At 43.8% G+C, this 24,544-nt stretch overlaps 1 protein-coding gene across 1 annotated transcript in view; it reads left to right on the forward strand.

The window, feature by feature from the left end:
- Positions 1 to 24,544, forward strand: part of PCSK2 (proprotein convertase subtilisin/kexin type 2) — a 272,390-nt gene that overhangs the window by 222,421 nt on the left and 25,425 nt on the right. The window contains exon 8 of the mRNA XM_015063231.3: positions 5,845 to 6,020. Coding sequence (XP_014918717.2) covers positions 5,845 to 6,020 — 176 coding nt within the window. The remainder of the gene's footprint in view (positions 1 to 5,844; positions 6,021 to 24,544) is intronic.

A 24,544-nucleotide genomic window follows, 5' to 3' on the forward strand; every position in this document is an offset into this window, starting at 1 on the left:
TCCACACACCCACAGATACTTGCATAAGGGTAGCAACAATATAATAATAATAGCAATAATAATAGCAGCAGTAGTAGTAAATAACACATTATTTACTCTTCCAATGTATCAGTGCGATGCACAACTCTTTACTCAACTCTTTACACAATCTTATCATGCATCATTATATATGTATATATACATACATATATACACATATGTACACATATATGTACATATACATATATGTACACATATATGTGCATACATATATGTATATATACATATGTGTACGTATATGTATATATACATACGTATGTATGTGTATATGTATATATACATACGTATGTATGTATATATACATATATAATGATGCATGATAAGATTGTGTAAAGAGTTTTGCATATATATAATATTATATATAATAACTATATTATATATAATATATAATAATTATATATATAAATATATTTATATATAATAAATATATAATAATTATTATACTATTTATTATTATATTAATATATTATATATATATTCGTATCCCTCTTTTACAGAGAACCAAACTGGGGCCACACAGCTTGTAAGCTATAGGATAATTTTGCACCTAGAATGCCCTAAGCCAGAAATTCTACCATTGACCCCCTACACTAAAATGCTTGAACAACTTCTCTTTTCCTACTTTTCCAATAGTCTGGATCCAGCCTGGAACTACACACCTCCAGGAACAGGAAACTCACTCCCTTCCAACACAGTCCACTCTGCCTTTGGATAGGTGTGACTTTGAGAAACGTCCTCCTTAAAACTAGCTCTCTCTTTGATTTCTGTTGCCTTTTTTCACGGACACAGTTGTTACCACCTCTTCGAGATGACACATTGCAGGGAGGGAGGAAAAATTCCAATTAGTCTGGTTCCTAAAGAGTTAACACTCTGTAACATGTAAACCCATACATACGACATGTTCCAGAAGTGCTCACCTTGAAGCTTTAATAACTTCAAAACTATGTGTATTTGAAGATTTAATTATTTACATTTCCTTATCCACTTGCTTACTTTTATGAATTTTGAAGAAAAAAAATTAATTTCCATTTTTTGACTTTGAAAATGCCATTATTTAAGTAACTCTTTAAGAAAATAACCTAATCCTTTTCTTACTTTTGATTTTTAAGTGTTTAACATCTTCGATCAAAGGGATTAAGACAAACAATTAAAATTAAAAATATAGTATTCAAACTTTGCAAAAGCAAAATAAAATGCACAAGTATAAACAATGAACCCTTCAAATGACGTTCCTTGCGAATTTGTCAGGTTTATACTTCTGAGATTATTAAAGCTCAAAAACTGCTCCGCGCCTTAGGAGATGCTGTCTCTTGCTGACAATCCGTTCCAGGGCTCCACAGTGACTGTTGGGTGCCTACCATGTCCCCAGTTCTGCTGTGGGTGGTGGGACAGAGCTGTGAGCCAGCCAACAAGACGCCTGTCTCCACGTAGTTTACAAGCCGTGGCTGAAGAAGAATGAGCACATGAACATGATAATATCAGACAATGGTGGCCACTATGAATAAAACAAAGTAAGGTGGCAGCGAATAAGATGAGGGCACAGTAGCTGATTAGTGGGTGGGCCTTACAGCACCACACCTGGGCTTCCACGGAGGTCCTCAGAGCCACCCCAGGGTAGGGCCAGTCCAGGTGGGATTGGCCTTACCTGCCATTGTTGCTAAGCCAGAGCATTCAGATTTATGCATTGAGTTTTGGAAATGGGATCTCCTTTGTTCAAAGGTTCTGAAAAAGAGTTTGAAAAACGCACGGTTGACCGTTATCAAAATACCCTGAAATTCCTCTGCAGCAATGAATTGCTTTCCCATATTTGGCCAGTAGAATTCTTAACATTGCACTGAGTTCACAGGTACTTTATCCGAGTTTTAAAAGAAACCAATGAAAATCACATATTAGCACATGATGAACATGTTTTCAGATCCTTTAGACCTAGATCAGCATGAATTCCCTCCTGGGCCTGCAGATTAATATTCATGAGCACAAAAGGTGGTGATTAGCAACACTGAGGTTTGCTGGCAGGTGCGGCTTTGCCAGTGTCGGGTACAAGTTCCCCTTTTGTAACATGAGCAGAGATAGAAAGGATTTAGCTCAAATCCCCGGACCTTGCAGCTCTTAGAGAAGGAAGTCACAGTGTCCCCATAGGTCATTAGTGCAGTGATCAGGACTGCAGGGTGGGAGGGTAGGAATCTTGACGTGCACTGGGTTTCTCCATGCCATTGAATCACACCAGCTGGTAGAGAGCATTTTACAAATGTGAAGACACCAAGTCCTAGCCCCCTCGGCTTCCCTCTCTCCCTCTGGCTCTCGCCCTTACTCTCTTGCCTTCCCTTATTCTTTCTTTCTCTGTCTCTGTCTCTCTGTGCCCCCTCTAACTCCTACAGCATCCAGGGACAGAGGAGAGAGAGAACCCTCAGGTCACCCTGAGCCTCTGTCTTGGCTACTAATGGTGCAGTCGCTTGCAAAAATGAACACTGTACCTCATTCAATTAATGCACGCCTCATTCCTCCTGAGCTTAACTAGATTAAAGGAATGTCGGGCGCCTGGCCCCAGAATATGAATGAGAGCCTTGCTCCCAGTCTGTGGCGGCCCTTGACTCCCTGGACTCTGAAACAGTCAGAAGATTAATGCACAGCAGCTCTGATGTTCTGTGCAGCACAAAGAGAGCCAGGGAGGGCAGGAAGAGGAAGAGGCAGAGACACCGGAGCTGCTTAGAGAGAGAGTAAAGGGCAGATCTGGATGCGCCACACTGGCTGTGGTGCAGTGGATGAAATCCAGTGGATGAAATTCAGTGTTGCCATCGGTTGGCATCTGGGACAGTCCAGATCCACTTTGGCAGGGCTGAATCTCTTTCACCTTCCAGCTGAAGCAGGCTGTTCAGTTCCGGCCATCGACCCTGTACACAAGTTCAAGACCATTTGAGTTTTCTCCTTGCAGGCAAGTGAATACCAGCCTCTCTGCGAGGTTTCCCTGCCCACAAGGTGGGCATGGCGTCTCACCAAAAGCAGCTGCACTATTTGCTTTACTGTTGTCGAACAAATTTTTTTAAATAAATAAAATTACAGGTAGGGCCAAAGCAAAATGTGACGCTTTAGATGTCCTATCCCTTATAAAATGAGCCGTAAAACTTAGCTTCTGGAAAGTTCAAACCAAAGATTTTCCTCATTCAATATGAGCTTCTCCCAAGAGAAAGGATGCTAACTGATAATTGGATATTTGTTGGCAAGAATAGTGACCTGATTTATGGGTAGAGGATGGGAAATCTCGACATGTTATTATTTGTTCTTCTGGACCTGTCCTTTCTGTTAGGGAAAAAAAATCAATTCAAGTAACGACACTATACATCTATTCACCAAATATTTATTAAGCTTAAAATAATGCTGATAACCTAGAACACAAGAAAAGAACAAAATGGACACATGCCCTGTACTCAAAAGATTTTGCTGTGTAGTGATGACTGTGTTGATGCAGAAGAGCTATGAAGCAACTAAAAGCATTTATTTGGGTCTCAGAGATCGCAGTCCAGGAGACACAGAGTCGACTGAAATGCAAGCGTGCTCAGAACCGAGAGTGGGGAGTGCAGGCTTCAACAGGCAAAAACCACAAGGTCCAACTTGTTTTGGAAGCATTATCTTTGGCACTAACAGTGTTAAACTGACTATCTAAGGTTGGCTATTCAGCTAACAAATGCTATATTATGTCTATTTCAGTCTAAAGTAAAAGGATCTTTTCCAGGAGGTGGTGAAGGTGCAATCAACAAATTGTCATTGACCGAAGTCAAAAGTCGGCAGTGGCTTCCAAAAATGGAAACAAGAGCCGTGCAGAGACTTTGCCTCCTCCATGTCCTCCCCACCCCCTATTTTGGATGACTCTCTTAGCAGTGCTTGCTTTAGGTTGTAATCTTCCACAAATGAGACTCACAAGCAAATAATTATACTGGAAGGCTGAAAGTGTAGCGCTCACAGGGGATGCCGGATCCGGAAAGACTGCTGGGGAAATGCCTACTAAACACATACGTTAGTCAGGAGAAGGAGGAGCACTGGGGGAAGTTGTACGCAAGGACAAAGGGTAGCTATGGGACACTGAGGAGGGAGGAGAGACCCTTAGAGAGAAGACAATTTCATGTCAGCATCACAAGCCCTGCAAGGACCTGGGTTGTCCTTATTTAAATGTTATGCTATGTTAGAGAGAGATGTTTGTGCAATCATGTCTTTTGGCCATGGTAAATATAGGTAAGAGGTGTCAGGATCCAGGTTTTGACGGTGTAGAGCCCGGCCCCTTTACTTCCTGACTCCTGTGGACAGAACAACTTAGGTCAGCAACTCTAACATTCTAGGCTGCTTAGCACAGAAGAGAAATAGCGTGTCAGGCAGAGAACAGTATGACATGGCACCAAGCAGCAATGTCTGGAGGGTAGTAGTAGGGCAAAATGCCCATCTCAGTGGCGGCTGCTGCATTCACCCTGGAGAGTCTTGTTCTGGACAGCCGGAAGGTGGTGTGAACTGTGGACGCCCACAGGCATGTCCCTTCTGCATCCGTTTGTGCAGCTCAAGCTTACCCACACACACTCGTGGACTGCAGGACTCAAATTTTTTAATGTCCCAGCAAGAAGTCGCTCCTACAGGTTATTGGAGTAGCACAAACTTTACCAAGGTAACATAGGGGAGAAAGAGGAGGGGGTTGTATCATGCACCCCATTTCCAGGATATTTCAGAATTACCCATACAATATTTCTGTCCTCCCCACAGCCCCTTCCAGCTACCATGCAACTTGGGAATCATCTTTTTCTGACTCCCTCGATCTTTGCACTGTCCCTATTCCTCTCTCTGCCCCTTAACCTCTAGGATTTTCTCTTAAAATTTCAATATCAATTGAATTCCTCCCAGCCCACTGTCACGCACAGTGGGTTTATATCCCCGCCCCCCTCCTCTGGCCCCTGGTCAATACCTAGTCACTGGAGGCTGAGCTTCCACCTAGAAATAGACTTGTCGGGGCACCTGGGTGGCTCAGTCGGTTGAACGTCGACTTCGGCTCAGGTCATGATCTTGTGGTTCCCAAGTTCAAGCCCTGTGTCTGGCTCTATGCTGACAGCTCAGAGCCTGGAGCATGCTTTGCGGATTCTGTGTCTCCCTCTCTCTCTCTGTCCCTCCCCTGCTCGTTTACTCTCTCTCTCTCTCCCTCTCTTTCTCTCTCAAAAATAAATAAAACATTAAATTAAAAAATAAAAAAAGAAATAAAAGAAATAGACTTATCAAGAGGCGCCTAAGTGACTCACTCAATTGAATGTCCAACTCTTCATTTCAGCTCAGGTCATGATCCCAGGGCCATGGGATAGAGCCCCACATGGGGCTCCACGCTGAGATTCTCTTTCTCTCTCTCTCTTTCTCCCTCTTCCCACCCCCTGCTCACATGCACGTGCTCTCTTGTGCGCGCTAAAAAAAAAAAAAAAGAGAGAGAGAGAGAAAAGGAAATAGACTTACCAAGGAATCTCTTCAGCAAAGGTGGTCTCTCCCCATTAGAAATTCTAGTAAAGTTTCCAGTGGGAAAAAATTTCTTCAGTTATATAAGGAAAGGTGTGGGTGGAGTCCTAAAAGGATTGAGTGGGACAGTGTATGTGTCGTTCTTTTAGCCTCTAAAGGTGTAGCTCACACAGCCTGAGGTTGGACTCCAGATTCTGCAGCGTCCCCCAGGACACCCAGGTGGCAGGCCCTCCAACCACACCCAGGACCTGAGCCCTCATCACCCCTCCCCCATCTCCAGTGCACTGGGGGACCAAAACATGGTGTTTCCCTGTCCAATTGGGTCCACAGGTATCCGGATGCTAGACCAGCCATTCATGACAGACATCATTGAGGCCTCTTCCATCAGCCACATGCCTCAGCTGATCGACATCTACAGTGCCAGCTGGGGCCCGACAGACAACGGGAAGACAGTGGATGGACCCCGGGAGCTCACGCTTCAGGCCATGGCCGATGGCGTCAACAAGGTAAGATCATTCCTGCGCCCACCAGGCCTAGGTCCTCTGGAGGGAGGGGTGGAGGGTGGGGTGCCCAGTGGAGGTGATGAGAATGAAACAAGGAGCAGGGAATGGGGCAGAGGTGGGGCTGTTACCTTGTGCATTAGCTCAGGGCATCCAAGAAATGGACCCCCAAACAGGGTTAGCAGTGCAGATTTATCAGAGGGGACTCCTTTAAAGGGCAAAGGGGAGGGGGAGTAAGGTGGCAGGGGTGCCTTCAGATGGTGATGTTAGTCTGACCCCTGTGAAGACCGGGGAGGAAGGACGGCCACCCTGGGGGTCTGTGTTGGCACCCCCACCTTGCCACACAACAGCTGGGAGCAGCCCCCAGGCAGTGGAGTCTGGGTGCAAACGGGGTGGTGGATCCACGATATTCCAATGGCAGGGCTGTGAGCCACAGGATTTCCAGGTTGCCCATCCCTGGAATTAGCCCAGGAATGGACAAACTCAAGGAAAAGAGACCAAGGCAGAGCCCCCAAAGGGAGGGCAGCCAGGTCAGCGACCAATGGAGGGGAAGTTGGTACCCTCCATGCATCTCAGAGTAGGGGTCACATCGGACAAGACCTGAGCCAGGCCTTGGGATCAGTCTTCTGGGTTCAGGTCCCATTTCCATCAGTCAGCGTCTGGGTGTATCTGCAAATGACTTGACCTCGCTCGCTGCGCCTCTGTTCTCTTGCCTGTAAAATTGCGATAATCCTACATTTCTCCTGGGATCATTGTAAGGTGTAAATGAGATAAATATACCAGTGTTTGGTAGTGAGAAGTGCCCCGGGAAGGGTTGGTGTTGATCCAGGCCATTGTGGATGCTTAACCTGTCCCCCCAAAACTTTGTGGAGTAAAGCACAGGGTTTTGGTTTTGTTTTGTTTTGTTTTGTTTTGTTTTGTTTTGTTTGTTTGTTTTCACTAAGCTTGTGAATTTTATGTGTCAAGAACTCAGGGCACATTGGGGATGGCCTGTCCCAGCTCTAAGAGTCCTGGGCCTCGGATAGAAGCCTCCAGATTTGAATTGCCAAACTGTTGAGTCTTCTAGTGCCCTTGTGATGTGCCAGATTATCGCCATTTGTGCCACAACACCAACCACTCAAGAGTACTTAATCATTTTGTTGTATTTAGAGTTTTCTTCAGGACTGGACTTACCATCAGGTGATAGTGATACCCTCTTGATGCTTTTAGTTTGCCTGTCTAACCAGCCATGGGCAGGAGTCGCATTTTCCCAACATTACAACAATGGTGGGGTGCCTGGGTGGCTCAATCAGTTAAGCATCCGACTTCAGCACAGGTCATGATCTCACAGTTCGTGGGTTCGGGGCCCGCATCGGGCTCTGTGCTGACAGCTCAGAGCCTGGAACCTGCTTCGGATTCCATATTTCCCTCTCTCTCTCTGCTCCTCTCCTGCTCAAACTCTGTCTCTATCTCTCAAAAATAAAATAAACATTAAAAAACATTTTTTTTTTAAGATTACAACAATGGTGGTACAGTAAGAGTAACCAGGTCCTCACTGAGGGAAAGACAAATGTGTGAGGTTTAGTATATGGACTTTTGCAAGTGCCTTTTAGGAATTTTTAGAAAGTCTGCTTCTTGGATTTGGGCCAATTTCAAATGGATGAAACGGATATGGCCATATTTGGATATATAAACTAGCACTGCTACAAATTAATTGCAAAATATATCCGTTTTATGTTTATCCTTGTTATTTATGGTCTATGTGAAATATACATGAACCTATTATTTACACATTTATATCACTAAAATAGGTATGGGTATGAAACACCCGAAATTTAACAGTAGCTTAGACAGGTAAAAATACTGAAGAAAATTAGAGTGGACAACTAAGTAGCATAATGCCCTCAAGGTCTATCCAAGTTGGCACAAATGGCGGACTTCCTTCTTTTTATTGCTGAATAATATTCTGGTGTGTGTGGGGGGGGTGGTATATATGTATGTGTATATACAGTATTCTCTTTATGCATTCGTGCATTGATGGACACTTAGGTTGTGTCCATTTCTTGGCTAGTGTGAATAATGCTGACATGAAATAGTGGTGCAGGTATCTAAAGATAGTAATTTCAGGGCCACCTGGGTGGCTCAGTCGTTTAAGCATCTGACTCTTGAGCTCAGCTCAGGGCTTGAGCTTAGGGTCATGAGTTCAAGCCCCACTTTGGGCTCCACACTGGGCATGGAGTCTACTTAAATAAATTTTTTAAAAAATTGTACTATCATTTCCTTCAGATTATCCCAGAAGTGGGGCTGCTGAATCATATGGTAGTTCTGTTTTTAATGTTTTGAGGAACCTCCATACTGTTTTTCATAGTGGCTGCACCAACTTACGTTCCCACCAACAGGGCACAGGGGTTCACTTTTCTCTGCATCCTCACCAACACTTATCTTTTTGATAATCGTGAAGGCAACTTTTTCTATACGTTTCCTAAGGTCAGAGAACAGGTCTTTTCCTCTCCGGCTAGTCTCAGAAACTGGCCTAGTGCTTGAAAAGTGGATCAGCTGTTCAATAAGTAGATGTGGAATTAATACATGAATGAAATTGGATGGTTGAAAGATTAAAAGTCCTATAGAAAACTGTACCTGTGGTGAACGTCAGTGGTGCCCACTACGTCCCCTTTATCAGGTGGGGGTGGGGTGGGGAGGGGGAACCCCCCAGTTACAATGACTCACACAGCTGCCCCTTCCCTCTAGAATTGCCCTAGCTTATGGGAGGCTTTCATCCAGATGGTTATGCCCACACACACACCCAGGAGGCAGCCCACAGCCAATGATTGATTCAGAGAGAAGAGTCCAGACCACTTGGCCCCAGTAGGTACCACTCCGTGGTGTAATGTATGCTCCAGAGACCCCAGTGAATCAGGCCAAGCAAGGGTTGACTTTGCTTGAGAGCACACCATTTTGAGGTTCCTACCTCGCCTATCTTGTTTCACTCCCTCATTGACACATTTCCCCTTAGTGCATGTTCTTAATACACCTGGTGAGCTCAAGTCCCTGCCTTGGGCTCTGCTTCTAGTGAACCCATTCTAAGACATTAGAAATGAGGTTCATTCTTTTCCTTGGCTGCCAGGAAGCTCAGAACTAAGTTTGGGCCTAACAGTGTGGGGTTTTTTTAGGCTAAGTCTTCTCCTATCCCATTTTCTCCCCTCTGTTCACCAACCATGGCCTCAAAAATCATTCCTTAACTTTTGTTCTCATGTCTTTTTTCATATTTCTATGGAATCCAAATCTATGAATACTATGAAGTATAAAATTTGTAAAAGAATTGCTTAAATGAGTTCAATTTGATTTGATTAAATTAAGGTGTAAATTTTAACTTTGGGATCCTCAAATTGTTTCTTGCTTCCGCAATTCCTAGTCTTAATGGACTAAACCATCTCAACGGACAAAAATCAACAGTGTCTGGGCCCTAAATAGTAAACAGTAGGTCAAACAAAGTGCAGCCCCTTAGAGAGGGGCTCAGCTGACCTTGGCCCACAGGCCAGACCCAACGCACTAGCTGTCTTTGCAAATAAAGTTTCATTGGAACACAGCCAGGCCCCTGTGTCTTTCCATCCATGTTTTCTCTCCCGATCACGGCTGTCACAGGCTCCACACCCAGGGAAGCACCTGGGGCACTGGATCATCAGAACCCTGGGCTCTTCTGCTGGCCTGTCCCCATCTTCATTTTCACTAGACAGCCAGCTTGCATGACAAGAGGTGTGCTTCTGCTGCAGGGACTTTTTTAAGGACTTGGATGAGCAAGTTAGAGAGCTGAGCTTGAGAGCTGGGAGGCCAGAATTCTCATCTCAATCCTAACCCTTTCTGGCCATAGGACTTCAGATTAGTCCTTAGCTTCTTTGTGCCTCGTTTTCTTCTTTGCTAAAATAATCCACATCAGTGGTGCTCAAAGTGTGACCACTGGCCCACCTGCAAGTTCGTGAGAAATGCAGAGGCTCCACCCCACCCACCCACCTGATACATCAGAATTTGCATTTTAGAGGCACCTGGGTGGCTCCATCCGTTAAGCGTCTGACTTCAGCTCAGGTCATCATCTCACTATTCATGAGGTCAAGCCCTGCATCAGGCTCTGGGCTGACAGCTCAGAGCCTGGAGCCTGCTTCAGATTCTGTGTCTCCTTCTCTCTCTGCCCCTCCCCCCGCTCATGCTCTGTCTCTCTTTCTCAAAAAAAAATAAACATTAAAAAAATTTTTTTAGGGGTGCCTGGGTGGCTCAGTCGGTTAAGCAGCCGACTTCGGCTCAGGTCATGATCTCACGGTCCGTGAGTTCGAGCCCCGCGTCAGGCTCTGTGCTGATAGCTCGGAGCCTGGAGCCTGCTTCTGTTTCTGTGTCTCCCTCTCTGCCCCTCCCCCATTTGTGCTCTGTCTCTCTCTGCCTTTCAAAAATGAATAAATGTTTAAAAAAAATTTTTTTTTAATTTTTTTAAAGAGTATTTGCATTTTAACAAGGTCACACTCAAGTTTGAGAGGTGCTGCTCTAACTGACTTCTAGAAAATATATCCGACCACAAGATAATGTGGTTTTAAAAAATCCCCAGTGCTGGAGTGCCTGGGTGGCTCAGTCAGTTAAGCTTCTGACTCTGGGTTTCAGCCCAGGTCATGATCTCACGGTTCATGGATTTGAGCCCCACATCAGGCTCCACAGCTGGCAGCATGGATCCTGCTTGGGATTCTCTCTCTCCCTCTCCCCCACCCCTCTCTCTCTCTCCACCCCACCCCCACTCATGCTGTCTCTGTCTCTCTCAAAATAAATAAAACTTAAAAAAAATCCCCAGTGACTAGGAAAAGGCGGCAGAGGTGACTCGTTTTCTGACACCCTGCACAACCCTATCCAGGCGGTATGTTGAAGGGATTGATTACCAAGCCAGATGCTCTGGTTTGTCTCTGAGCTGCAGGAGCAGGGGCCCAGTGGCTCAACTTCAGGGGTTTCTTATAGGGATGCACAAGGACAGACAAGGGCACTGAGAGGGGATTCAGGCAGAACCTTGTACAGGCTGAGACCAGACAGACGTTCTGGACCCAGCGTGGCTGCAGGGCTCCAGCCACGAGAGTGTGTGGAGATTCCCACTGGGGCCCCACGGTCGTGGGTCTTGGCCATGCTTATAGTTCCTGTCTCTCACTGGCTCTGTGTGTCCTTCTCTGAATCCACTTTTCCTCTTGCTTGGGGCTTATGTTCATGTGCTCTTTCTACGTGGACATGACGCCATTAGCATTCTTGTTTGTCACAACCTGTCAGGCTCTATTCCAACTGCCGTTTGCTCCCCTCCAATGCCTGAGAGGGAATCTTGACCCCAAATTAGGGGAGACACTTCTCTCTCTGGTGGGCTCCAAAACTAGCAAATGTGGTTCTGTTGGAAAGGTTTAGAACTTGAAGGGTCAGAGATCAGTCAGAAGGTTGCTAACAGAGCCCCTTCTTTTCCATTCCGGTAACGTCAAGTGGCAGCTGTCTACCCCCACACTGGCTTTCCAGACCTCTGATGGAGAAGTTTCTTCTAAACCATTGAAATCTTCCAGAAGTCTCGATAGAAATATAACACCATGTTTCTTCTCTGTATTGGGCTGGATTTTCCCCACCCCCAGTCAAAACTCACATATTGAAATCCTAACCCCCCCATATCTCAGAAGGGACCTTATTTGGAAATAGGGTCATGAAAGATGTAATTAGTTAAAACAAGTTCATTCTGGAGCAGAGTGGGCCCCTAATCTGATATGACTGATGTCTGTGTTAAAAAGGTAATTTAGGGGCGCCTGGGTGGCTCAATCAGTTAAGCATCCGACTTCGGCTCAGGTCATGATCTCACAGTTCATGGGTTCGAGCCCCGCGTCGGGCTGTGTGCTGACAGCTCAGAGCCTGGAGCCTGCCTCAGATTGTGTGTCTTGTGCCTTCCTTTCTCTCCGCTCCTCCCCTGCTCACGTTCTGTCTGTCTCTCAAAAATAAATAAGCATTTAAAAAAAATCATGTTATAAAAAACATGATTTTTTTAATATTTTTGGACACAGATGCACAGGAAGAGTGCCAAGAGAACATGAAGGCAGAGATCAGGGTGATGCCTCTACAAGTCAAGGAACACCCAAACTTGTCAGTAGCTAGGGGAGAGGCATGGGACAGATTCTCACTCCCAGCCTTCAGAAGGAACCAGCCTTCTCAACACCTTGACTTTGACCCTCCAGAATGTCTAGACAATATATTTCTGTGGTTTACACCACCCAGTTTGTGGTATTTTCCTACAGCAGACCTAGAAAACCATACACCTTTCAGTCTTAGAAGGGATAGTCAAAAAAAGAGATTTCGCCAGACTCGAGCAGTGCAGAAACAGTATGGTCACTTTTTTAGTTACTCTTGATGTCACCTGACTCCCTTTTTGAAAGCCAAGATGGCTGACCATTGATCCCATTGCAACTCATTCTCATCTGGCACCTTGAGAGTCATCTTTCCTTCATTCTCTAATATCGTTCCTCAGAAGAGAAGCTTGCAAAAATTCTCATGATGCCATTGACATTCAGCCCATCTGAGACAGCCACAAGGGCCCCTGATGCTTGAAAAGCACAGTTCAGTTTATAGAGGGGGCTTAGCGACAGGATCGAGGGGTGAGGGGGTAGGAGGCGATGGTGCTGCCCCATTTCAGTGCCATTTCAGTGCCTCAACCCTTGGGAGTTGTTAGGATGAAACTTAGACGCACAAGCAGCTTGTTTGCATATCGCACTGTTCACTGTGTGGCTGGAGAGAAATGGTCACACATCCGAGCCCAGGACCGGGTGACAACAAGTCCCCTGGGGGACACTTGGCAGATGTCCAGCAGACATGGATTTCCACTGAGAAGCATTTTTTTGACACACAAGGCCGACAGAGAGACATGTAGGTGACATCCGCCCTCAGTCGCAATTTACAAATGCACAAGGCATTCAATGCAGCACATCCCCCAGTGGCTCCTGTCATTTCCCACAACTTCTGAACTGTTCCCCGCATCTTAAGTCTGAGTATTTCTCTCTCCTCCATCTGTAGCCTCCCCTGTCGCAACTAAAAAGGCCCTTTCAAGTGTGATTGTTCTGGAAAGCATGCCAACTGCTCCAAAACTTAAGAGAAAAATTGTTATGACTTATCTTCAGATGACAGCATGTAAATATTTTAGAAAGTGAAGTATAATGAAAAATACATGATTTCTCATTCGACTTTCGAAACCCCAAGCTGTGGGAGTGGTTCTTTCCTTGCTTCAGGGTGACAATTTGGGGGGAAAGAACTGTAGAATCTCGTGCATGATGGTATATGATACATGAGCAAAGATCTCCTCTCAGTTATTTCAGTTGTCTGGTCTACTCTAAAGGAAAGTCCACCTCTGAAAGATGGTCTCCACCTAAACAAAGGAGTCAGATAATTACCTAGTGGACAAAGGTAGGTCTTATGCTTGTCTTTGAATGTTAGCATCCTGCAGGTAGGTTTTGTTTGACCAACATAGTAATGATAGAGGAAGAGGAAAAAGAGTCGAGAGACCTTTCTGGGGATGTGTTCTTCACCACAGACCTCCCCACTCCCAATTGTCTGACATTTGTTCTCCACATAAACATCACCGACCTGACTTCTTAGGGATTTGAGTTTGTATCTCCTAAATTTGCTCAATGAATACTTGAGGCAGCAAGGAGCAGACAAGAAAAAAGAGGAGGCAACTTTTTATTCCCCTTTCTAGTCTACGTGTTGACCATATAGTAAAAGCATTTTTGACATCTTCTGTGGGAAGTAGGTGACAGTCCTAGACCCCTGAATTATGAAATATCCAATAATTGACTTTTTTCTTAGTTTGGGAGCCCCCCCCCAAAAGCAGACGCTGAAACAAGGATTGTTCAAGTAGTTGCTTTGGGAGGCAAAGGGAACCCCAGTAGTGAATGGGGAGGTGTGACAGGGAAGAAAGGGACCAGGAAAGTGTGTGTCATCGAGCCAGCCACCACTGTGAACACCCTAAGCTCTGTCCCACCAGGAAGCTGGAAAACCACGTGGACCCTGAAGCTATCAGAGGTGAAAATCCTGATCCACATAAATGCCACAGTACTTGCGGCCCCCCTGGGGCAGGTGTGCCCACCAGCTGTCAGCCTCTTGGGAGAAAGCCCTTCCACAAAGAGATGCCGATGCGGTGCTGGCATTCGGAAATCACAGTGCACAGAAGGTCTAAGGGACGTGGGCCGACACCCACTGCCATCTGCTGCCATCTCGAGGGTGCAGGTTGACAAAACCTAATCTTAGGCTTGGAGTCATCGCTGTCTGGGTAATAAAGGACCAGTAAGGTGATGTGTTTGCTGGTCAGAAAGACGCAGCCTTTGCAGAGACTGGTGGAGTAACAGAGCCCAGACGTTGGGGACCACGGAGTCTGACGCTGTCCTGACAACCAGAAGGCAATTCCGACAACACAGAGGGCCTGGAAAGTGACAGTTGATTCATGAACTTCTTTCCGCATCTTGAGGAAGTACAGCTACCCAGGGTAACCCTGGTAAGTCTGTGGCTGGCTCTGACGGCTACACCCCAACCTCTTAGTAATCACGGTTCAGGATTGCTACCGGAGGGAATATTTAAAGACAAGCCTACAGAAATAGACAAGGCTACAGGAATATTTAAAGACGAGGCTACAGAAAGCCCTCTGACAGATGAGACAGAGCACTGATTGTTTAGGAATCAATCCCTGTGGGATTTCGAAGGACCCAAGCACAGATCCCAGATCTTCGGGCTGGAATGCAGTAAAAAGAGATCACTTGCAAGAGTGTGGCTCGAAAGGAACCATCCAGGCAAGGGGGGCAGAGGGCTGCCTAGGGAGATGCTGATGAATTGGGTGTTGGCGAGGCAGAGCCCTGGTGCAGCCTGCTGAAACTTAATCAGAGCCGTGGGGCTGACACAGTGGCAGCAAATGTTGGGGCCTCTGGCAGGCAATGGATGCCTCCTGCCAAGGAGCTCTCAGGAACACTCCATGAGCCCTGATTTATGCTTTGAAACCAAGCAAAGGTTCAAATTGTTGTACTTACAGTCCCCGTTATTTGTGATCAAGAGAAATGGAAGAAAAGGCTGGCAGGTTTTAGGTGAAACTTATTAAGTGCTGGCCAGCCATAGGTGGGATGGCCAACCATCTTGGTTTCCCATTTTTAACACTGAAAGTCCCACTTCCAAGGAGCTCCCAGTCCCAGGAGAACCAAGACCCTTGGTCACTCACCCTGTGGCCTTATTGGCGGCGGTGACTTATTTGAACCTAGTGAAAACACCAACCAGCTTAAGGGATTGACATGAATGTAAACCCTTCACCAACCCCCTTGACATCAGAAAGGTTAATCATGGTGTGTTTGGATCCTGCTAGAAATGAGACAGGATTGCATAATCCACTTCCTTCCAAAGTGGATACATGGCAAAATAGGTCATAATTAGAAGCAACAATAGGCGCCATTAAACATGGCCTTGAGGGAAGGATTTAATCAGAAGCCAAGGGCAACCATAGCATCCATTGTTGTCCTTTCCAGAGATCATGACACCACCAGCACACTCTTGAACTCCCGTGGAACCCGATGGGGACATGAGGCAGACGCCGTGATCCTGGTGACTTGGCTGTGGCACACAGCTCCAGCCAGCCGTGGCTTCCTGCTCACCAGCCAGCCGGCCTCTCTGCTCCTCTGGGTGAGGACCTGCCAGGCTCCAGTGGAGTGTGCTCCCCAGTGTGCACACAGCCCAGACTGGGAGGACTTAACACCCCAGGGGCCACCACCGAGCTGCACTGTCCTGGTGGCAGGGTCACAGGGGCTCTCCAGATAGGTTGACCCCAGCTCCCACAGGGACAACCTGCTCATCAGCTCACACTCGGCTGGATGTTTCTCCCTTCCCTGTTTCCTGTCCCCCTGCCACTAACTTAGGCTTCTTGAGACCACCTCCCCCCAGGTTAACTACCTGCTCCCTGGCCCTGGTCTCAGGGTCTTTTTATGAAGGAACACAAACTGAGACCAGCCCCTTTCTCCTACAGGTGAAGCCAGCAGCCTTCTGAAAGTAAGCGTAAGCGTAGCTCCTTACAGGAGGATCCACCGTCCCCATTTAAAGCCCTTTGTGAATTCACCACCACCTTCAACACGGAGTACAGAAAAGACTAGAAGTGACAAATAATGAATACACAAAACAGCTGCATGGAAATATAATCCAATCACTGATATTGTGGCAGAGAGGGACTTTAAAGCATAAAAGCAAAAGGAAAATATTTACCAAAACTAAGTAAGAAATATTACTACATAAAACCTTTCAAAATTTCTGCAAGCCTGGTCATTGTTAAAGCTCAGCAATGGATCCGTGGGGATTCATTATACTATTCACTCTACTTTTGTTGTGCTTAATATTTTTCAGATTAAAAGGTTTTTATTCATGCCCCAAATAAAAAGCAATTCAGTAGGTGGATAAGTTGTCAAAAGTAAGAATACACAATTTAGGAAAAATGAAAACAGCAGCTGCTCTAATATTATACAGATGGCCACTTGTGGCTTGGGATAAAAATTCCAGGGACTGCATTACACAGAGTTTTTTTTTTTTTAATGGTGCATCTGATATAACCCAAATTAAGGGGACATGATGAACTGTGTCAGTACGGAGAGGCTACATTATGCTGTGGTAACAAATAGCCCCAAAAGCTCAGAAGCTTCAGACCACAAAGGTTTATTTCTCATTCAGCTACACATCACCATGGTCAATAGTGAGCTCTGCTTATCACAGTCTCTCAGAGAACAGAGCTTGCATCTGGAACATTGCTAGTCACTGTGCCGAGGGAAGAGGGTGTCCCACGGCATTTGGCCCTGACCAGTCAATGGTTCAGCCTAGAAATGACACTATGTATCAGTCACTGCCACTCAAAACTCATTAATTAAAATGGCTTACAGGACCCCACCCAACCACAAAGGGATGTCATCACGGACCCAAACTGTGGACAGCTAGAAACATTTATCAGATAGCACCAATGACTACCACAATGCGCCCAGAACAACTTCTAGGTGACTGGAAAGGCAACTCAACAGTGATCCAGTGAGGACAAACACAATGTCAAAGATGTTTGTGAATAGTTTGAGTAAAATTGTTCAGTGAACTGTGAGTACAGAAAGGCAGTGTTTGCAAATCGATACATTGTTCTAGGTGGTAGTTAAAATAAGGATTTGCAAAAATTAATAGGTTTATGCAATATAGGGGGAAATTTTCTGTAAGTCAAAATGCAACATATAAAAGAAAAGATTGGGCAAATATATATGTAACATAAATGACAGAAATTTGGCTAAGGTCCTTAATATAGGAAAAGCTCTAACAAATCAAAAAGAATACGAAAGAAAAAATAGGCAAAGGATATTATCTTTATGGCTTGGTGTTTTGCTAACCTTATTCATAAAGCAGCAGTACAAATGAGCAGTGAGAATGCAAGAAGATAAACTCAATGGTCATGGAAAAATTTATAACTCAAAACAACAAGGTACCATTTTTGCCCACTGAATTGGCAAAACTAGATTTTTTAAATGTAGGATTCTCAATCTTGAACCATGGGGGCTGATTGTGGAATTCTTACACACTGCTGGTGAAACAAATAAATTGTTCATACGCATTATAAATAGCAATCATATGGCAATATGGATCAAGAATCTTCCAACATTCATTCTTTTTTACCCTAAATTCCCCCTTTTAGAAATTCTGCCTGAGGAAATAAGCAGAAATACAAAGACATATAAAATGATGTTCATCGCAGAACTTTAAAACTTAGAAACAGCCTTCCAGGTATGTCTAGATAAAGGACTAAATAAATTATGGAATGGCTATTTAACAAGACTAATAAAAATTACAGTGTAGAGGAATATTTAATTACATTAGGAAATGTTACTGATATAATAGTGAATATACATTTGAAGCATTCTGGCCACAAAAGTGGATCTCTTTTATGATCCTAATTTTATCCCTAAACCTGTTCTTATACTTAGCATTTATATATCAACTTGGCAGGAATCCACAAAATATCACCAGGGATTTTTTCTATTCGTGGAAAATTAGAAAGGATTTTTATTTTCCTGTTCAGAGTCTAAATTTCAGTTATTCTACAATGAGTATGATTTTGCAATAAAAAATGTGATAACTTTTTTTTAAGTACGTCAATGTTGTATTAAGATGTCAAAGTGACTGGAAAATTAAAACTAGTCTAACTGAGTGTTCAGGAAGAGGCAACCTGTAACAGGCTTGCCTCCCTAGTATCTGCAAGCAGGTAATACCAGTGGGCCAGGGCCTGGTCTGGTCATTCGTCCAGGTCGCTACTGATTGGTGAGCAGAAGGGACCGACAAAGTGGATTTCCACCTCCTGGGACAGGTGATGTCCTGGGTGGGGGCACACAGAGCCATAGCACCAGTCTCTGGCTAGAACTTGACCTTAGCAGATGGTAAGCGATTTGTGACATTTTTATATTATGAGCAAATAACAAAATCTGCATGAACTGTTAAGAAATTTGGGGGGAGTGACATCAGCACATGGCAGCATGAGAAATCTTTTGTTTCTCCCTTTAATTTGCAATGAGTAGGGCACCCATCACCCAACAGGGGTTCCTCAACAGCACATCAGGACTCCACAGAGAACATACGTCTGTACGTTGAAGGTGGGTAGACTGGACCTCATGGAGGCAGGAAAACCAGGGGAACAGCAGCAGTGGTGCCTGTAAACCCAGTGACCCTGGCAGTGGCAGAGGCCTCCGAGACCATGGTATCCCCAACAACCCTGGGCAGCAGCAGTACCCATGACCCTAGCAGACCCAGCCGCGCGCCAGCAACCCTGGCAACCTCAGCACTGGTGAGACGCTAGTGCACGGGTAACTATGACAGCCTCAGTGACCCCGCCAGAAGAGCAGGTGGTGGGTAGAAAGTGTGAGCTCCCAAATACAGCCGTAAAGCAGTTTAGGTAAGAGGGGGAAAAATTACACTATATCGCCACCTGCTGGAAAATAAAAGAAAGGTCTTTAATTCCCAACCGGTTGAACTGTTAAAATCAAAGTCAATAGAACTCTACCAAAATAGAAAGGCATCCATTACTTCAAATGTGTCAGCAGAGGCTCATCTCATCAAACACGATGAAAAATCACAGTAAGATGGTATCACCAAAAGCAAATGGCAGACAGTTCTCCAGCAACCAATCTCCAAGTCACAGAAAATTAGGATCTAACTGATAGAGAATTCAAAATAGCTGGTTATGAAGAAAGTCAGCAAGCTAGAAGAAAACTCAGAAAGTCAATTTAATGAACTGAGTAATGAAATTAATGAATAGAAGGAGTGCTTTGCCAAACAGACTCAAATTCTGAAACTAAAGAACTCAACAGAGGAAATGAAGAACACATTACAAAGTATTGGAAACAGAGCAAATGGGAGGGAAGAAAGAACAGGCGAGCCAGAAGATAGGAATCTAGAAATAATTCAGGTAATAGCAGAGAGAGAACTAAGATTTTTAAGAAGTGAAGAAACCATACAAGAGCTATCAGACTCCCTTAGGGGGACCAACAAAAGAATTACGGATATACCAGAAGGAGAAGGGGACAGAAGGGTTATTTAAAGAAGTAATAGCTGAGAACTTCCCAAACCTAAGGAGAGAACTAGACATACAAGTCCACAAAGCTAATTAGTCACCTTAGTATCTCAATGCTGAAAGATCCTCTTTAAGACATATTATAACGAAGCTGTCAAAAATTGACCATAAAGAAGGATTCTTAAAGGCAGCTGGGGGGGAGAGGAGAACATAACCTACAAAGAAAATCCCATTTGATTATCAGTAGATTTCTTCAACAGAAACTACAGGCCAGGAGAGAGTGAATGTCCTAATTCAGATTTCCAGCCAAGAATACTTTATTCAGCAAAGTGACCCTTCAGATATGAAGGAGAAAAACAAACAAAAGCTGATGGAGTTCACCACCACCAGACCTGCCTTACAAAAAATGCTGAAGGGAGCTCTTCTGCCTAAAATGAAAAGACAAAAATACCCCAGATTTTTACAAAGGTGATAGATAAAATCATAAAATTATAACCCTCTCTTACAACAGGATGTTAAACGTAACATAAAGCTTTAAAGAAAAAGGCATTAAAAATAAATATAGCTACTACAATTTGGAAACGAACTCCCAGCATAAAAAGAGACAATTTGTGATAACAAAAGTATAAAAAGGGAGGAGGAAAATGCCGGAACCTGTAGAGGCAAATGAAGATAAGTTGCTATCAACAGAAAAAGGATTATTTTATTTATAAGACATTTTATACAAATCTCACAGGAACCACAAAACAAAAATCTAGAGCAAAAACAAAACATCTAAAAAGGGGGATAGGGGGCACATGAGTGGCTCAGTCAGTTAAGCTTCCAACTTCGGCTCAGGTCATGATCTCCCAGTTTGTGAGTCCGAGCCCCACGTCAGGCTCTGTGCTGACAGCTCAGAGCCTGGTGCCAGCTTCAGATTCTGTGTTTTCCTCTCTCTCTCCCCCTCCCTCCCACCCTCCCTCTCTTTCTCTCTCTCACAAATAAACATTTGAAAAAAAGTTTAAAAAAATAAAATACAATAAAAAGCAGGGGAGGACTGAGCAAAATGTCATAAAAAACCACCAACTAAAAATCAAACAAAAGAAAGAAAGAAAGAAAAAGACAAGACAATGGAGACACAAAACAATCAGAACACAAAAGATAAAATGGCAATAGTAAGTCCTCATAAATCAATAATCACCTTAAATGTAAATGGATTGAACTTACCAATCAAAAGGAACAGAGTGTCTGAATGAATTGAAACAAAGACCCAACTGCATGCTGCCTTCAGGAGACTCTTCCCAGCTCCAAACACATAGACTCAAAGTGAAGGGACAGAGGATGATACTCCAAGAAATGGTAGCCAAAAGAAAGCGGGTGTAGCCATACTCACGTCAGACAAAATGGACTTCAAGCCCAAAATTGGCAACGAGAGACCAAGCAGGTCATTATATAATGATAAGAGGGTCAACACCGATCTTCTTCCACTAGAGTTACATCCTGATAAACCGATCAAAAGTTGAAAATATAAGTTGAAAATGCATTTCATGCACCTAACCTACCAAACATGATAGCTTAGCCTACCTTAAATGTGCTAGCAACACTTAGTTTAGCCTACAGTTGGGCAAGACCATCTAATACAAAGCCTATTTTATAATACAGAGTTGAATACCTCAGGTAATTTATTGAACGCTGTACTGAAAGTGAAGAACAAAATGATTATGTGGGTACAGAACGGTTGCAAGTATACCAATTGCTTACCCTCATGATCACGTGGGTGAGTAGACTGAAGCTTCCTGCTGCCTCCCACCATCATGACAGAGTACGGCATATCACTAGATCAGGAAGAGATTAAAAACTCAAAATTCAGCGCATCGTGTCTACTGAATGAGTATGATTTTTGTACCATCATAAAGTAAAAAAATTCTAAGTCAAACCATCATAAATTGGGGAGCATCTGTACGTCAAGAAGACATAACAACTATAAACATATACACTCCCAACATCTGAGCACTGAAATATGTTAAGCAAATACTAACAAATCTTAAGGGAGAAATATACAATACAATAACAGGAGGGGACTTCACTATCCCACCGTCGGCAAAGGAGAGATTGTGCAGACAGAAAATCAACAAGGAAACAATGGAATTGAAACACACCAAAATAAATGGACCTATCAGACACATATAGAATGTTCCATCCACCAACAGCATACATTCTTCTCAAGTGCCTGTGAACATTCTCCAAGATAGATCATATGACAGGCCACAAAACCAATCTTAGCAAATTAAAAAAGATTGAAATCAATTTCAGCTATCTTCTCTGACCACAAATGGCAGGAAATTAGAAGTTTCAACAAGAGGAAAGTGAGTAGATCTTCAAATATGCGGAAACTAAACAGCACACTTCTAAACAACCAATGGGTCAAAGAAGAAATCAAAATGGAAACAAATTGGGGCGCCTGGGTGGCTCAGTTGGTTGAGCGTCCGACTTTGGCTCAGGTCGTGATCTCACAGCTCGTGAGTTCGAGCCCCCTGTCGGGCTCTGTGCCGACAGCTCAGAGCCTGGAGCCTGCTTCCGATTCTGTGTCTCCCTCTCTCTCTGCCCCTAACCCACTCGCATTCTGTCTCTGTCAAAAACAATAAAATATAAATAAACATTTTCAAAAAATTAAAAATAGAAACAAATTATCTTGAAACATATTAAAATGAAAATACAATATACCCAATTTTGTAGGATGCAGCAAAAGCAGTTCTAAGAGGAAGGTTTATAGCAATAAACACATATATTAAGAAATAAGAAAAATCCCAAACAACCTAATTTTACACCTCAAGGAACTAGAAAAAGAGGAACTAGTCAAGTCCAAAGATTGCCAAAGAAAGAAATAATAAAAATCAGAGCAAAAATAAACGAAATAAAGACCAGAAGAACAGTAGAAAGGATCAGCAAAACTAAAAACCTGTTCCTTGAAAAGATAAACACGTTTGACAGCGAGACTAATTCTTTGGCTAGACTAAAAAAAAAAAAAAAGACTCAAAATTAGAAGGAAAACAAGACATGGCAACCGATACTACAGAAATAGAGAATTTTAAGAAACCACTATGAATAATTATATGCTAACAAATTACATTACCTGGAACAAATGGATACATTTTAGCAACAATATACCCAGACTGAATCAGGAAGGAATAGAAAATCTGAACAGATCAATAACAAATCAAGGGATTGAGTCAATTAAAAAATAACACAGAAATCAGAAATCTCTAGGTCCAGATGGCTTTGCTGGTGAATTCTACCAAACATCTAAGGAAGAATTAGCATCAGCCCTCCTTAAAGTCTTCCAGAATATTGAGAAGAGGGAACACCTCCAAACTCATTCTATGAAGCCAGCACTACTTTGGTAGCAAAACCAGATAAGGATACCACAAGGAAAGAAAACTATAGACCAATATCCCTGATGAATATAGATGCAAAAATTCACAACAAAATACTAGCAAATTGAATTCAAGAATATGTTGAAAGGATTATACACCACGACCAAATGGGATTTATCCTTGGGATACAAGGATGGTTTGACATATGCAAATCAATAAATGTAACTCAATCATATCAATAAAATGAAAGATAAAAGCCACATGATCATCTCAATAGATACTGAAAAAGCATTTAACAAAATACAGCATCCTTTCATGATATAAATCCTTGATAGATTAGATGTGGAAAAAACATAGCTCAACATAATAAAGGCCAGATACAATAAACCCACAGCTAACATTATACTTAATGGAGAAAATTTGAAAGGATTTCCTCTGAGATCAGGAACAAGACCAGGTTGCCTACTCTGCTCACTCCTACCCAATATAGTACTGGAAGTCCTAGCTACAGCAGTTAGGTAAGACAAAAAAACAAAAAGCATGCAAATTGGAAAGGAAGAAGTAAAATTTTCACTATTTGATGATGATGTGTTCAGGGGCGCCTGGGTGGCTCAGTCGGTTGAGTGTCTGACTTCGGCTCAGGTCATGATCTCGCAGTCTGTGAGTTCAAGCCCCGCGTCGGGCTAGAGCCTGCTTTGGATTCTATGTCTCCCTCTCTCTCAGCCCCTCCCCCACTCATGCTCTGTCTCTCTCTCTCTCTCTGTCAAAAATAAATAAACACTATGGGGTGCCTGGGTGGCTCAGTCGGTTGAGCGTCCGACTTCGGCTCAGGTCATGATCTCACAGCTCGTGAGTTCGAGCCCCGTGTGGGGCTCTGTGCTGACAGCTCAGAGCCTGGAGCTTGCTTCGGATTCTGTGTCCCACTCTCACTCTGCCCCTCCCTTACTCATGCTCTGTCTCTCTCAAGAATAAACAAAAAACATTTAAAAAAATTTATAAATGCACTTGCCTTCTTAAAAGAAAAGAAAAAGTCCTATAGGAGGGGAAGTGGAGGTGGAGAAGGGAATTCCAATGTAAAGGGTTAGGGGCGAGTCTGATGGCCGGTCTACTATATGAGCATGTGCTACTGACGAAGGGTAGGAGAGCCCCAGCAGAGAGCCCACCCTCCAGGCCCAGCTCCCTCCTGCAGTGCAGACGGCTGACCCATCTCATCCAAGTCTCTAGGTGAGCCTCCCAACCCCATCTGGTCTTTGGTTCTCCTTTACCATGGAGTCTCTGGATAAAATTCCTTCTGTTGAACTACGTACAGCATTATTTGCCTGACTGAACCTTGATTGATACAATGTATTGATTGGGATGTTAAATTTATAAGTTAACTTGGGGAAAATCGACATCTCTGCAATGCTTTCTTTCTGTCCAAGATCATCATGTGTTGATGTGTCTTTCCATTGGGTCAAATCTTCATAGTCTTCAAAGCCTTCAAAGTCTTATTTAGTACTTAGCTCTTTTTTTTTTCTTAGTTTCTTGGGTTTCTTTCTAAGTATTTTACCCTTCCTGTGGTTAGTATAAATGGTGCTTCACATCGAATTCAATAGGTTAATATGTAA

The sequence above is a fragment of the Acinonyx jubatus genome, chromosome A3, assembly GCF_027475565.1.
Source record: "Acinonyx jubatus isolate Ajub_Pintada_27869175 chromosome A3, VMU_Ajub_asm_v1.0, whole genome shotgun sequence".
NCBI classification, from domain to species: domain Eukaryota; kingdom Metazoa; phylum Chordata; class Mammalia; order Carnivora; family Felidae; genus Acinonyx; species Acinonyx jubatus.